The sequence below is a fragment of the Nerophis ophidion genome, linkage group LG05 (assembly GCF_033978795.1).
Source record: "Nerophis ophidion isolate RoL-2023_Sa linkage group LG05, RoL_Noph_v1.0, whole genome shotgun sequence".
NCBI classification, from domain to species: Eukaryota; Metazoa; Chordata; class Actinopteri; order Syngnathiformes; family Syngnathidae; genus Nerophis; species Nerophis ophidion.
Window position 1 is genome coordinate 67,170,514 of NC_084615.1, and position 16,774 is coordinate 67,187,287.

At 42.3% G+C, this 16,774-nt stretch overlaps 1 protein-coding gene across 8 annotated transcripts in view; it reads right to left on the minus strand.

Moving 5' to 3' along the window:
* The window catches only part of gria1a (glutamate receptor, ionotropic, AMPA 1a), a 210,400-nt gene that overhangs the window by 179,164 nt on the left and 14,462 nt on the right, over positions 1–16,774 (minus strand). Inside the window, exon 1 of one of the 8 annotated variants that reach the window (XM_061901835.1) lies at positions 5,628–5,661. The exons of the other annotated variants lie outside the window; for them this stretch is intronic. Coding sequence (XP_061757819.1) covers positions 5,628–5,640 — 13 coding nt within the window. The 5' untranslated portion in view covers positions 5,641–5,661. Of the gene's footprint in view, positions 1–5,627; positions 5,662–16,774 lie in introns of those variants that run through there. 8 annotated transcript variants of the gene reach the window in all.

Here is a 16,774-nt window from a genome sequence, read left to right on the forward strand (position 1 = left end):
AAATGCAGCGCAAGGATTACGGGGAAAAACACAAACTTGAAGCGACATTTACAGTCGAATCACCCCGAAATCCACACACAGGTAAGCATTTTCCACAACATACAACTCACTCGACGTTATCCCGTTTATTACACGGCTTATTTGTGAAATACAAAATTTGAGACATGATTTTCATCAAAATACGACTTGTATCGGTGATTTTTCGCTGTTTTGCTTTGACTTTCAGAAATTGAAGGGAAAGTTTACATATTACCCTTTAGTCGACTAAATCTACTGTAGTTTTCGTCGACTATAATCTTGTGATATTTCGTCAACTAAAACTAAAACAATTTAAATAACTAAATTACGACTAAAACAAAATTACATTTTAGTCAAAAGACTATGACTAAAACTAAATCAGATTTTGCTGTCAAAATTAACACTGATCCTCGCTCAAATTAATGGGGAAATTATCGCTTTCTCGGTCCGAATTGCTCTTACTGCTGGTGGCTCCCATTATAAACAATGTGAATATGTGTGGAGCCCTGCAACTCGTGACGTCACGCGCACATACTTCCGGTAAAGGCAGGGCTTTTCTATTAGCGACCAAAAGTTGCGAACTTCATCGTCAATGTTCTCTACTAAATCCTTTCAGCAAAAATATGGCAATATCGCGAAATGATCAAGTATGACACATAGAATGGACCTGCTATCCCCGTTTAAATGAGAAAATCTCATTTCAGTAGGCCTTTAAGTAAATGCTAGTGCCATTATCTTGATTTTTTTTTCAAGCTTGAAGTAAGAAATTAATACTTTAAAAAAGTAGTTTTCTACTTGTGAGTGTTGATGACACAGCTTTGCAACAGTTGATTTTCTAATTTCAAGCATGTTTTACTCAATATAGGTCATTAAATCTCAGTAACAAGCTGTAATATCTTACTGAGATCATTTAGGACCAAAACACTTAAAACAAGTAAAAGACTCTAACATAAAATCTGCTAAGTGAGAAGAATTATTTTATCGGACAGAAAATAAGCAAATATCACCCTTATTTGAGATATTTCATCTTACTTAGATCAGAAATGGTTACATAACCCCCTTGTGGAGGTAAACAAGTAAGGACCCAAGGAAAAATACCTCCGTAGTCATAGAATGAGCTTGGATGAGCTTGGTTTCATTGACAAATGGGGATGCAATTAAAATATCATTAGCTTGTTTGATATTCAGCACTCGTTTTGTTACATTACATAGTAGTACAAACACTTCCCAAAGATACAATAAGGTAGTGCTTACAGGCTTCACTGATTAGCCACTGAAGTCCAACTCACTCAGAGAAATTACATTGCGTCTGTGTAAGAGCTAATTTGTGCGTGGGATGTGTACTCTGCTGCTTTAACAATGCCCGACTGTTGCAGGTGTGACGAAGCGGCACGGCTGTAATTTAGTATCATACATGTAGGCATCTTGCGGATGCAAAAGCAAAAGCAGCAGTGTGACTAAGTGTCACACTGCTTAATATACTTGTAGAATTTGCTACTTATTAGAGAATACATAGGCTCCTGAGATGTGCAGTTTGACAGAAGAACAACTTCACTGGTGTCTTTGCTACTAGAAACATGACAGCTGCCGTCATGGAATGCTCACGCTGCATCCCCGAGCACACTGTTTTCTAATTGCCTGGCCGACACGTCACAGGCCGAGACCTCTCCTTTCAAGATGCCGCTACCTCCAGAGATGACAGATTTCTTTTAAATACGCGGTAAGACAGTTTCAATACAAAGAAGTGACATGAACATGCTTTGGAGTGCAATGAAGGAAATAAATGCATAATGGTGAATGGGTTACACTTGCATATTGATTTTCTACACTGCAAAAAGTCAGTGTTCAAAAACAAGAAAAAAAAATACAAAAATGAGGGATATTTTATTGGAATTAAGCCAAATTATCTGCCAATAGAACAAGAAAATTTGGCTTGTGAAGACTTTCCAAAACAAGTAAAATTTGCTAACCTCAATGAACCCAAAAAATACCTTAAAATAAGTATTTTCTCACTAGTAACAAGTGTACTTTTCTTGATAGAAAAAAAAAAAGCGACCTTTTTGCTCAATACGTTGAAAAATATTCCTAAATTAAGTAAATGCTAGTGTCATTATCTTGACATTATGCGCTCGGCATAATGATTGTTTTTCATGCTTGAAATAATCAATCAATCAATCAATGTTTACTTATATAGCCCTAAATCACTAGTGTCTCAAAATGCTGCACAAACCACTACGTCATCCTCGGTAGGCCCACATAAGGGCAAGGAAAACTCACACCCAGTGGGACATCGGTGACAATAATGACCCAGTGGGACGTCGGTGACAATGATGACTATGAGAAACTTGGAGAGGAGGAAAGCAATGGATGTCGAGCGGGTCTAACATGATACTGTGAAACTTCAATCCATAGTGGATCCAACACAGTCGCAAGAGTCCAGTCCAAAGCGGATCCAACACAGCAGTGAGAGTCCCGTTCACAAGCGGAGCCAGCAGGAAAACATCCCAAGCGGAGGCGGATCAGCAGCGCAGAGATGTCCCCAGCCGATACACAGGCGAGCAGTACATGGCCACCGGATCGGACCGGACCCCCTCCACAAGGGAGAGTGGGACATAGGAGAAAAAGAAAAGAAACGGCAGATCAACTGGTCTAAAAAGGGAGTCTATTTAAAGGCTAGAGTATACAAATGAGTTTTAAGGTGAGACTTAAATGCTTCTACTGAGGTGGCATCTCGAACTGTTACCGGGAGGGCATTCCAGAGTACTGGAGCCCGAAATGAAAATGCTCTATAGCCCACAGACTTTTTTTGGGCTTTGGGAATCACTAATAAGCCGGAGTCCTTTGAACGCAGATTTCTTGCCGCGACATATGGTACAATACAATCGGCAAGATAGAATGGAGCTAGGTTGTGTAGTATTTTATATGTAAGTAGTAAAACCTTAAAGAAATTAGAAATAAGAAATTATTACTTTAAAAAAAGTAGTTTTATACTTGTGAGTGTTGATGAAACAGCTTTGCAACAGTTGATATTCTAGTTTCAAGCATGTTTTATTCAATGTGGGTCATAAAATCTCAGCAACAAGCCCTAATATCTTACTGAGATAATTAAGGACCAAAACATTTAAAACAAGTAAAACACTCTAACATAAAATCTGCTTAGTGAGAATAATTATCCTCTCAGACAGAAAATAAGCAAATATCACCCTTTTTTGAGATATTTAATCTTACTTAGATTTCAGTTTTTGCAGTGTACCTTTAAGGTACTCAAGGCGCACCCATTCATACACACACTCACACACTGATGCAAGGCGCTGAGCATGATCCATCAGGAGCAAGGGTGAAGTGTCTTGCTCAAGGACACAACGGCCGTGACTGGGGTGGTAGAAGGTGGGGATCGAGCCAGGAACCCTCAGGTTGCTGGCACGGCCACTCTACCAACCGCACCACGCCGTCCCCAAGATCACTTACGGGACAGCAGCATCATTGTGAAGAAAACATCTCAACATTTCAACGAAGGTATGGTGCAAAAGTGGAACACAAGTGAGCAAGTGAAGATCATGATAACCGACAACATAAAGTTTTGGAACAAAACAGTTTACTTTCAGTATGTTTCAAAAATGGTTTTATGCTGCAGATTCCGATCAACCACGAGGGAGATCGGCTGATACCAGTAGGGATACCGACTACATGTTTTAACTGTATTGGGTTCTATTGACAGTGTAACATAATATTTAAAGTAATGTGATCGGTGCGGCGTCTTCAGTAATGCGGACGTTGTACCGATCCGTTGTGGTGTAGAAGGAGCTGAGCCGGAAGGCAAAGCTCTCAATTTACCTGTCGATCTACGTTCCCATCCTCACCTATGGTCATGAGCTTTGGATTATGACCGAAAGGATAAGATCACGGGTACAAGCGGCCGAAATGAGTTTCCTCCGCCGTGTAGCGGGGCTCTCCCTTAGAGATAGGGTGAGAAGATCTGCCATCCGGGAGGAACTCAAAGTAAAGCCGCTGCTCCTTGACATCGAGAGGAGCCAGATGAGGTGGTTCGGGCATCTGGTCAGGATGCCACCCGAACGCCTCCCTAGGGAGGTGTTTAGGGCACGTCCAACCGGTAGGAGGCCACGGGGAAGACCCAGGACACGTTGGGAAGACTATGTCTCCCGGCTGGCCTGGGAACGCCTCGGGATCCCCCGGGAAGAGCTAGACAAAGTTGTTGGGGAGAGGGAAGTCTGGGTTTCCCTGCTTAGGCTGTTGCCCCCGCGACCCGACCTCGGATAAGCGAAAGAAGACGGATGGATGGATGATATTCTTTTTGGAAAAAAAAAAACATTTTTCAAGGAAATGTATAAAAAGACAAAAACCAATGAAAGTGTCAACTGTACGTGGCTTGTATATACCGTATTTTTCGGAGTATAAGTCGCTCCGGAGTATAAGTCGCACCTGCCTGAAAATGTATAATAAAGAAAGAAAAAAATATATAAGTTGCACTGGAGTATAAGTCGCATTTTTTGGGGAAATGTATTTGATAAAACCCAACACCAAGAACAGACAATTGAAAGGCAATTTGAGTTTGTCATAGTCAGTTCCCCATCACACATGTAGTACATAATATACATACACATCTCCAGTGTACAGTATTGCACTCAATGGCAATATTATGATTTCACAAAAAAGAAAAATACTATTTAATTAAGAAAATAAAATACAGTTTAATTTAATTTCATTAAACATATCTCAAAGCCGGGCTTCACGGTGGCAGAGGGGTTAGTGCGTCTGCCTCACAATACGAAGGTCCTGCAGTCCTGGGTTCAAATCCAGGCTCGGGATCTTTCTGTTTGGAGTTTGCATGTTCTCCCCGTGAATGCGTGGGTTCCCTCCGGGTACTCCGGCTTCCTCCCACTTCCAAAGACATGCACCTAGGGATAGGTTGATTGGCAACACTAAATTGGCCCTAGTGTGTGAATGTGAGTATGAATGTTTGTCTATCTGTGTTGGCCCTGCGATGAGGTGGTGACTTGTCCAGGGTGTACCCCGCCTTCCGCCCGATTGTAGCTGAGATAGGCGCCAGCGACCCCCGCGACCCCAAAAAAAGGGAATAAGCGGTAGGAAATGGATGGATGGATATCTCAAAGCCAGCTCAGTGGCCTCGTGGTTAGAGTGTCCGCCCTGACGTTGGTAGGTCGTGAGTTCAAACCAAAGAGTCATGCCAAAGAGTCATGCCAAAGACTATAAAAAGGGGACCGATTGCCTCCCTGCTTGGCACACAGCATCAAGGGTTGGAATTGGGGGTTAAATCACCAAAAATGATTCCCGGTGCGGCCACCGCTGCTGCTCACTGCTCCCCTCACCTTCCAGGGGGTGATCAAGGGTGATGGGTCAAATGCAGAGGATATAATTTTGCCACACCTAGTGTGTGTGTGACAATCATGGGTACTTTAACTTTTTAAAATGGTAATGGGAAGAAATATAATTTATTTAAATACCCCCAATGTGACAGTTTGACCCCACACTGTCACTGTTTGAACTTCGGCTTTCCCTCAAACCATGCACATTTTTTTTTTACTCAGTGGAAAGCATGCTCAACAAACAAATTGTAAGCTGTCACTCACCATGGCTCTGCATGTCTGGCTAAAAGAGTCAGGGTGGGGCTGAAGGCTTTATATAGGTGAGCACACCTGCTTTGACTAACTAGGCCTAATTTGGGCCAAACCATGATTGTCAGGAGCTGGGTGTTGCTGAGGGACACCGGACATTTGAAAGTTGTGTTGTCTAAACCTGAATACACTGTGGACAAAAGTGACTGCTTTAAAAATGCAAAAGTACTATGTGAACACTTTTTAGACATCTGATGGTTATTTATGGTTAAACTTACAAAATAACAGTTTTTTAAATTTCCCCTGTCAAATTGGTCCCAGCTAGTGGGCAGGGCTGTGGGCTATTTAAGTGGGACGGCGTGGCGCAGTGGAAGAGTGGCCGTGCGTAACCCGAGGGTCCTTGGTTCAAATCCCACCTAGTACCAACCTCGTCACCAAGTGAATTGTGAATTATATTTATATAGCGCTTTTCTCTAGTGACTCAAAATGCTTTACATAGTGATACCCAATATCTAAGTTACATTTAAACCAGTGTGGGTGGCACCGGGAGCAGGTGGGTAACGTGTCTTGCCCAAGGACACAACGGCAGTGACTAGGATGGCAGAAGCGGGAATCGAACCTGCAACCCTCAAGTTGCTGGCACGGCCACTCTACCAACCGAGCTATACCCGTTGTGTCCTGACCAAGACACTTCACCCTTGCTCATGATGGGTGCTGGTTGGCGCCTTGCATGGCAGCTCCCTCCATCAGTGTGTGTGTGTGAATGGGTAAATGTGGAAGTAGTGTCAAAGCGCTTTGAGTACCTTGAAGGTAGAAAAGCGCTATACAAGTACAACCCATGTATCATTTATCATTTATAAATACAATTTGTCTGCAGTCTGCTGCCTGTCACTGCCAGAGGAGGTTCTCTGTCCTGACCAAGAGTTGTTGGTCGTCATACATCAAACAACTACTGAGGTGATTATTTTGATGATGAGATTATGTTGTGTTGTAACCGGTTAAATGAATTTTGTTGATTGCTAATTTATTTTGATATATTTGATGTTTGACCTTTTGATTGAAAATACATGTATTTTGATATAATGGATGATTTATATTTTGATTATTTTTAGTATGCTTATTTTAATGAATTATATACAGCCCTATTTAACGCATGCAACTTTGAAATATATATTAAGAATATAAATATAGTATATATAATACACGATAATATTATTGCCTTTATTTATTACTGTTACAGATTGTTGGTGCTTTGTCTTCCTGTTTTGTTCACCTTTTGACACTTTTTTGGATTTAAATAAATGTTTGTAAACTGTTGCCAACTGCGTGACTTGCCATCCTTGATTTGAAGTCTGGTTTGCAAAGGTTACTTTACCTTCACCCGAGGCGGGGTGTGACACATGTTTTACATAGTTACTTTAACTAATATCCAGTTTCCTCCGAACCACATTTTATCACATTCATATGGAGCCACATAACTCAATTTGCCCGGAACTATGTGCTTACAATTCTCACTATATCATCATAATTGCGTGGATGCACTAATATCTTAATGCAGGGATGGGAATGAAGATTTACAAAATCAGCTGAAAACTTTTTAATCCTAAAACACCGCTTGGTGGAAGCCCGCACCCAGGTACAAATTGTGCACTCGCCTACTAGGGAGGTCTGGGGTCATGCCCCTCCAGAAACATTTTGAAATCTGTTAGCTTAGGATGCATTTCCTGCAATTTTGAGTCAAAATCCAACAATATTCTCCTGGCCAAAATTTCACATTTATTAACAAATATTTTCATAAAAATGTATCATGTGATATTTATGTATATGAGTTTACACATATATCAAATTCTTGCACACTTTTGGATTATAGACACAAATAGGCCTACAAATGGATTAACCAGAATTCAAAATTTAAAAATGTTGAAATACTGAGATCGTGTATTGTACCTCTGAATGGACTCGTCTGTCGTAGATGGGTGTGAGAGGAGCCGAGTCAGAGGTGGGAGGCTTCGATAGTTGATTTGAGGCTGCATTTGTTACCATGTTTGACTTCAGCTTGAAGGCAGATCCCAGTGGAAAATTACTTCTCCGTAAACTCACTTTACTTAGATGCATTGCCGATTTCGCGTGGTCAAAGAGTGCCACCTTTCCCCGAGATCCATAGTTCACAATGTCCTTGCAATATAAGCACTGAGCACGTCCCGGTTCATCGCCCTTTGCAATGAAATCGCTGATCAGTTCGTCTACTTCTACGATATTGTTGTTAAACTTCACCTTCAGTTTGATAGATATATCGAGCCATGCCCAGTTCCACTTGTTTCTCACGCCCTTATTGATATATTTTGCTAATGAAGCATTCATATCTTGAATAAGCTTAACCATGTCCGAAACTGTTTTGTCAAGAGACAACCAATATAAACAGAATACGAGTTCAGAAACGCTCACAATAATTGAGGAACAGGAAGTACACTGAAAAAAAATACTCAGATTTACTTAAAAAAATTATTGTATTTGCACGCAAATTATTTAAGTAAAATTTAATGCTGCAATATCAACACTCACTTGCCAGTATCAAGTAAATTCTACTGACCATATAACATAACAGTTGTGAAGATATTAAGTAACAGTTACTTAATTACATCCAAGTTTTAAGTTATATTTATTTAAACAAATTAAGTAAAGTGAACTTGTTTTTCTTTGGCAGGAACATAATTTTACTCAAAATTTTAAGTAAATTTTATTGACCATATTTCCTTGAGCAGCCGTTGGAGCGCTGATTATTTTAAAACCTCTTCTCACCCCTGCGCTTATCAATAGCGTGCAGGTAAAAAACGTGTGATTAATTAGACTATAATAATTAAGTATTCTGCAAGCGCTTCACAGTAGTTGAGGACAATTGCACTTCAGCATGTAATCACGCCCTCTTTTACACCATTCTGTCCTTCATTACAGAAGGACGCATGCATTTCGCTGTTTTTAACACAAGATTGCAATGCATAATTAGTCAACAGCCATACCTTTTACACTGACGGTTGTGATATAAACAACTTTAAAATTCTTACTAATATGCGTCACACTCTGTGAACCCACACCAAATATATTTCTGATAAACATCGACTCTGTAACACATTATAAACGCAAGATAAGAATTACCCATAAAGCCACCTTGCAGGGCTCTGTGAAGTGATCCTAACGGCCTGAGCAGAGCCAGTCGGCCAGAGCCTGTTGTGCTGTGCGCATGCGTTTCAAAACACTAGATTTTCAGAGTAAAGTTTATGTAATATTTTTTAGGTTTATGTACGTACAACTATTAAACATTTAAATAGTATGAGGAAACATGAGTAAAACTTACTCTTCCCCCATAATTCATGTATTACGTTAAAATGTTTAATTTTACTTAAGAAACTCTAGTTCTTACGGCGCAGTGGGAGAGTTGCCGTGCGCAACCCGAGGGTCCCTGGTTCAAATCCCACCTAGTACCAACCTCGTCACGTCCGTTGTGTCCTGAGCAAGACACTTCACCCTTGCTCCTGATGGGTGCTGGTTGGCGCCTTGCATGGCAGCTCCCTCCATCAGTGTGTGAATGTGTGTGTAAATGTGGAAGTAATGTCAAAGCGCTTTGAGTACCTTGAAGGTAGAAAAGCGCTATACAAGTACAACCCATTTATTTATTATTATTATTACTGAATGTTAAAAATATTAGGTATAAATTATGACAGTTACTCTAATAGAGTTTACAGCTCCAAAAAGTCACTTTTTTCAGTGTAGATATTGTTGGCAAACGACGCGTGCAGACGCCTAGAACGGGCAATGTCATTGGTTGATGTCGTCAGCTGATAGTAGAGCTAGCCAATCTGGTGCCTTCACACAATGGCATCATATTATATAAATGACCCTGGCGGCGCCAAAATCCGCGGAATTCTGCAGATCCGCGGAAAATTCCCATCCCTGTTAATGTGTTTCGGGGCAATTGTCAGTTGCTATGTAGAGTGGCACTTTCCGTCATTTTTTAGTAGACGACATTGCAAAAATGATAAACCCCCCACTTTTCCTCTCACGCGAGATCCACCTAGGAATGGGGCCATATGAATCCCTTCCCTATTGTACTAGCACTCGGTAATGTCGGAGAGGTAATCCAATGATTGTGTATTTCTTCCTTTCAAAGCACGTTTTGTGCTCAGTGCGCACATTCCTTTGCCTTCCTTGTATAAAGCCAAGTGGACACGCCACACAGAAACAATCTGCGTCCTCCGCCTGCTCCGCGCTCCATCACTCTGCTGCTTGGGGAGCACTTTTGGCCGATCTACATTGATTGCTATGGGCCATTCACTATCCCCGATGCTGCCTTCTCATTCATCAAACCAGCACCTGCCAGACTCCCGCTCCCAAGAGAACACCTGTCAGCTTCTTATTTTTTTTTTCCACCTCCCTCAATTCTTTGTTTTCCCCCTCAACAAATAACTATCATGTAGGAACACTGACCTGCTATTCTTTTTCAATATCGCCTCAAAGTAATCCCTCTGATCATGAGAGGTGTGCAGATGTCAGTCACCTCAGCTGCACCTTACTGTCCGACACAAGCAAAACAATACAGTTTATCACCCGAAGGCTTCACAGACACCAGACCTCAAACTGCAGCTTAACCTCCTTCCCTACACTGCATCTAGAATTAAGCTAGACTTTTTTTAACACGCGGAAAAGTGCATATAGATTGAAAAAAAAACATAACAAAAAAAAAGCTCCCGGAGGAGAAATACACATTATAGTTTGCATTAGAGGGGTGATTATTACATATTTATGCTCATAACTCTATGGAGTGTTAGCTTTGGATGTGTTGACCTGAATAATACATTAAACACATCTGCTCAATCTCTTGTTCACTATTGTTTGTGTGTGCCCGTGCGTGACTGGTGAATTCTGCACTGTTGTCACAGACCCGTTTTCGTGGATTCGTATTTGGTAGTCGGAAGGAAGCGAGAAGATGAAAAAGAAAGAATCAAGTGATTGTTGACACACAGGACAGCCTATTTTAGGTAATGCTGAGATTTATGTTGATTACAATTAGAGGGGCTTCTTGCTATTGTACTGTTTCATACAAAGTTTGCAGGAATCTGACTGGGGACTGCTGGTTTACATGATGCACAAACAGAGATAATTACGAGTGAGAAGCGCCGCAGAGTAACACAATTTAGGATGTAAAAAGATGATTGCATGGTCACATGTCCTTATGTGGGAATATTCTGGCTTCAAACCGTATGTAAAACATGAGCACATCAACAAGGACGGACGTGAGAGTATGCTAATATTTGGGGGAAATAAAACCCCAACAAAACCAACCAGGTTTTCCAATTTCGGAAAAAATTGCACTTCAAGATGTTCAATATTTATTGAAGTGCAGTTTTTATCAATAGGGCCTGAGACACATTTGTTTTATGTTTGTTTACTTATTTCGGATAGCTGGAAGTTATTGACCCTCTAATCAGTAGAAGCATTTAAAGGCCTACTGAAATTAGATTTTCTTATTCAAACGGGGATAGCAAGTCCATTCTATGTGTTATACTTGATCATTTTGCGATATTGCCATATTTTTGCTGAAAGGATTTAGTAGAGAACATCGATTATAAAGTTTGCAACTTTTTGGTGCTGATAAAAAAACCTTGTCTTTACCGGAAGTCGCAGAAGATAACGTCACAAGGGTGACGGCTCCTCACATCCTCACATTGTTTTTAATGGGAGCCTCCAGCAGCAAGAGCTATTCGGACCGAGAAAATGACAGTTTCCCCATTAATTTGAGCGAGGATTAAATATTTGTGGATGATGATATTGATAGCGAAAGACTAAAAAAAATAAAATAAAAAAATAAAGTTAAAAAAAAAGGCGATTTCATTGGGACGGATTCAGATGTTCTTAAACACATTTACTAGGATAATTCTGGGAAATCCCTTATCTTTCTATTGTGTTGCTAGTGTTTTAGTGAGATTAAATAGTACCTGATAGTCGGAGGGGTGTGTTTACGGGTGTCTTGAGGCCAGTGTCTGAGGAAAGTCACGGCAGATACAAGGACGGCGCAAACTCTACAGATCTCCGGTAAGAGGTGACTTTTTAACACAATTTTCTCACTAAAACCTGCCGGTTGACAAGTGGTTGGGAACCATGTTCGCTTGACCGCTCTGATCCATAGTAAAGTTTCACCTCCGGGAATTTTAAACAAGGAATCACCGTGTGTTTGTGTGGCTAAAGGGTAAAGCTTCCCAACTCCATCTTTCTACTTTGACTTCTCCATTAATTTAACAAATTGCAAAAGATTCAGCAACACAGATGTCCAGAATACTGTTTATTTCCGCAATGAAAAGGGACGACTTTTACCCGCAAATAGTGCTGCGCTAATATTTCCTGACAGTCCGTGACGTCCCGCCCACGCGTCATCATTCAGCGACGTTTTCAACATGAAACTCCGCGGGAAATTTAAAATTGCAATTTAGTAAATTAAACCGGCCGTATTGGCATGTGTTGCAATGTTAATATTTCATCATTGATATATAAACTATCAGACTGTGTGGTCGGTAGTAGTGGGTTTCAGTAGACCTTTAAGTCCCATCTTAAAACTCATTTGTATACATTAGCCTTTAAATAGACCCCAATTTCCATCTCCTTTCTGCTCTGCCCCCCTCTGCTGCGTGGAGAGGTTATTAGGTGACCACATATGAAGCGCTAGCTGTTCAAAGTCGGGACCCGGGGTAAACCACTCATCTGTGCATCAGTTGGGGACATCTTTGCGCTGCTTACTTGTCTCCCCTGCTGGCCCCACTATGGACTGGACTATCACATTATTAATTAGATCCATTCAACGTTTGTCATTCTATCCCATTGAGTTGAGTTTTTTTCTTGCCCTGATGTGGGATCTGAGCCGCAGATGTCGTTGTGACTTGTGCAGCCCTTTGAGACACTTGTGATTAAGGGCCATATAAATACACTTTGATTGATTGATTGATCACAATGGTAAAATATACCAATGAAACGGTTATTTGCATTGTTATTATTGTTAGTCCATCCATCCATCCATCTTCTTCCGCTTATCCGAGGTCGGGTCGCGGGGGCAACAGCCTAAGCAGGGAAACCCAGACTTCCCTCTCCCCAGCCACTTCGTCTAGCTCTTCCCGGGGGATCCCGAGGCGTTCCGTAGGCCAGCCGGGAGACATAGTTTTCCCAACGTGTCCTGGGTCTTCCCCGTGGCCTCCTACCGGTTGGACGTGCCCTAAACACCTCCCTAGGGAGGTGAAGGAGCAGCGGCTTTACTTTGAGTTCCTCCCGGATGGCAGAGCTTCTCACCCTATCTCTAAGGGAGAGCCCCGCCACACGGCGGAGGAAACTCATTTCGGCCGCTTGTACCCGTGATCTTATCCTTTCGGTCATGACCCAAAGCTCATGACCATAGGTGAGGATGGGAACGTAGATCGACCGGTAAATTGAGAGCTTTGCCTTCCGGCTCAGCTCCTTCTTCACCACAACGGATCGGTACAACGTCCGCATTACTGAAGACGCCGCACCGATCCGCCTGTCGATCTCACGATCCACTCTTCCCCCACTCATAAAAAAGACTCCTACGTACTTGAACTCCTCCACTTGGGGCAGGGTCTCCTCCCCAACCCGGAGATGGCATTCCACCCTTTTCCGGGCGAGAACCATGGACTCGGACTTGGAGGTGCTGATTCTCAATCCGGTCGCTTCACACTCGGCGACGAACCGATCCAGTGAGAGCTGAAGATCCCGGTCAGATGAAGCCATCAGGACCACATTATCTGCAAAAAGCAGAGACCTAATCCTGCGGTCACCAAACCGAAACCCCTCAACGACTTGACTGCGCCCAGAAATTCTGTCCATAAAAGTTATAAACAGAATCGGTGACAAAGGACAGCCTTGGTGGAGTCCAACCCTCACTGGAAATGTGTTCGACTTACTGCCGGCAATGCGGACCAAGCTCTGGCACTGATCGTACAGGGAGCGGACCGCCACAATAAGACAGTCCGATACCCCATACTCTCTGAGCACTCCCCACAGGACTTCCCGAGGGACACTGTGGAATGCCTTCTCCAAGTCCACAAAGCACATGTAGACTGGTTGGGCAAACTCCCATGCACCCTCAAGAACCCTGCAGAGAGTATAAAGTTGGTCCACAGTTCCACGACCAGGACGAAAACCACACTGTTCCTCCTGAATCCGAGGTTCGACTATCCGACGTAGCCTCCTCTCCAGTACACCTGAATAAACCTTACCGTGAAGGCTGAGGAGTGTGATCCCACGATAGTTGGAACACACCCTCCGGTCCCCCTTCTTAAAGAGAGGAACCACCACCCCGGTCTGCCAATCCAGAGGTACCGCCCCCGATGTCCACGCGATGCTGCAGAGTCTTGTCAACCAAGACAGCCCCACAGCATCCAGAGCCTTAAGGAACTCCAGGCGGACCTCATCCACCCCTGGGGCCTTGCCACCGAGTAGCTTTTTAACTACCTCAGCGACCTCAGCCCCAGAAATAGGAGAGTCCACCACAGATTCCCCAGGCACTGCTTCCTCATAGGAAGACGTGTTGGTCGTATTGAGGAGGCCTTCGAAGTATTTCTTACACCTATCCACAACATCCGCAGTCGAGGTCAGCAGAACACCATCCGCACCATACACGGTGTTGATAGTGCACTGCTTCCCCTTCCTGAGGCGGCGGACGGTGGTCCAGAATCGCTTCGAAGCCGTCCGGAAGTCGTTTTCCATGGCTTCCCCGAACTCCTCCCATGTCCGAGTTTTTGCCTCAGCGACCGCTGAAGCTGCACACCGCTTGGCCTGTCGGTACCTGTCCACTGCCTCTGGAGTCCTATGAGCCAAAATGACCCGATAGGACTCCTTCTTCAGCTTGACGGCATCCCTCACCGCTGGTGTCCACCAAGGGGTTTTAGGATTGCCGCCCTGACAAGCACCAACTATCTTGCGGCCACAGCTCCGATCAGCCGCCTCGACAACAGAGGTGTGGAACATGGTCCACTCGGACTCAATGTCCAGCACCTCCCTCGTGACATGTTCAAAGTTCTTCCGGAGATGGGAATTGAAACTTTCTCTGACAGGAGACTCTGCCAGACGTTCCCAGCAGACCCTCACAATGCGTTTGGGCGTTTCCGGCATTATTGTTAGTTGTAATTGTTAATATTGTTATTGGCTTGCGTCTATATTCGGATTGTGAATGACTCTGGTCAAGCTCAGGTGCTGAGAGCGATGCACATAGCATACCCTCCTGCACCCCGTTTGAAAGCAAGAGACCAAGAAAACTATCAATGCCAGTAGGGTCAAAAAATCTAATGTTTTTTTTTTTGTTTACATGGATAGAAAATATCCTGATATGAGAGGTTGCAACGAAAACCACACACAGCCACAAAATGTACATACGTACAGTAGATCTAAGCTCAAAAATTGATGGTTTTTTGACTGTCATGATGGATATTTCAAATACAAACTCTATGTTTTGTTTTTACCATAGTCACAGCGCTCCATTTGTTTACTCATCGTCATATTGTTGCTAGATGAGCACAATAGTGCGAGCACAACAAAATAAAATGATGATGACAGTTGACTGTAAATGCTCACTTGGAGAAGCTAAGAGCCTGGCCAAATTGGCTTTGCGTGAACTACATTAACTAAGACCGGAGGGTCCGGTCTAAATGGACCACATTAATTGAGACCTGAGGGTCCCATTTAAATGTCTAACAATTACTTACAGTACAAAGCTTGCTTCTGCAATGTCATTAAAGTTTGAAGCATGCAATTGCTACATAAGAATATACTAATAATATATAATAAAATGTATACAATTATATTTGTGATTATTTTATAATGATTATAAAAACATGACTGAATGCCAACATTGTTGAAGTTGACTGGGGGTGACGCACAGTGTGCCAACCACACAGCCACCATGCACATTTTTCTGTCTGGTTGCAAAAATAAGCCTTCATCAGTACATTTTGATGTTGAATATAAACCAGATTTTAATGATTATTTTCTGCCCCCTCAATTAGAGTGTCACTGTTATTTTTCCTTTTATTCCTCGTTTGAATAAATGTTTTTCACATTTATTTAGTATTTGCCATGGCCTGCCAGGAACACATTAGAACTGCTACAAACAGTATTGGTGCTGCCTGTTTGGCTGTTTTAAAAACACATTATAATGGGACTTCCTTTTGTTACAACACTGTGCAGTAGGTGGCATTTCACATCGTAACGTTGCTTCCTAACACAACTCATATGCAGCTAATCTGCCAGAGAATAAGAATACTGAACAGAGAGGATCATTTATTCTTATTTAGTGACTTTGTCGTTATGTTTTGAAAGCAATCCAAATCTTTTAGATATATTTTTTTAAAAAGCAATTGGCGGCAAATCTAAAAACTTGTAGAGATTAACGGGAAAGCACGTATCACTCGTCTGAATGGCTTCTTTCGCATCTCTGTCTTGCTTGTGACACTGAAAAAATGACCCCAAAAAAACAGCATAGGATATTTCATTTTTAGTTCTAAACATGAGTGTAGCGGGCACAAGGTACTTTTTGTACCTGCCTTTTTTTTTTCCTCCACACAATTCTGGCCTGTAATTTTGATTTCATAATGTTAAATTTATTTTGACAAGTTGGGGTTCATATTTCCGGATTGCCATCGAACACACCATGGCGTTCAGTCTAAAGCGCCGCATGTCTTTCCATGAGCATACATTGAGATAAGTGCTCTGACGTTGGATGTCACAGAGATGCGCTCCCACGCTGCTGCAGACGAGACACGCTTGGGAACCAAAAAAAAAAAAACGTTTATAAAAGGTAAAATAAATGACAGGGTGCTTTATGTGAAATTCAACAACAAACATACTTCCCCTCATGCAACGTCAACATTAAGAAGAATTACGGTAGTAGCCAATTTCTCAGTATTTTTGTATCGAGTGGTGTGTTAGATCCCAAGCCAGGTTCACATCATATATGATGCAAGCCGGAAAAAACCTGAATTAGTTTACTGTATTGTTATTTTTGTCATTTACCACGCACCATGGTAATTATATACATGCTTGGAAGCGCACTATGAAAATCATCTTTCACCTTACAGGACCTCTCTATTGCTGATAATTGTGCGTTAGAC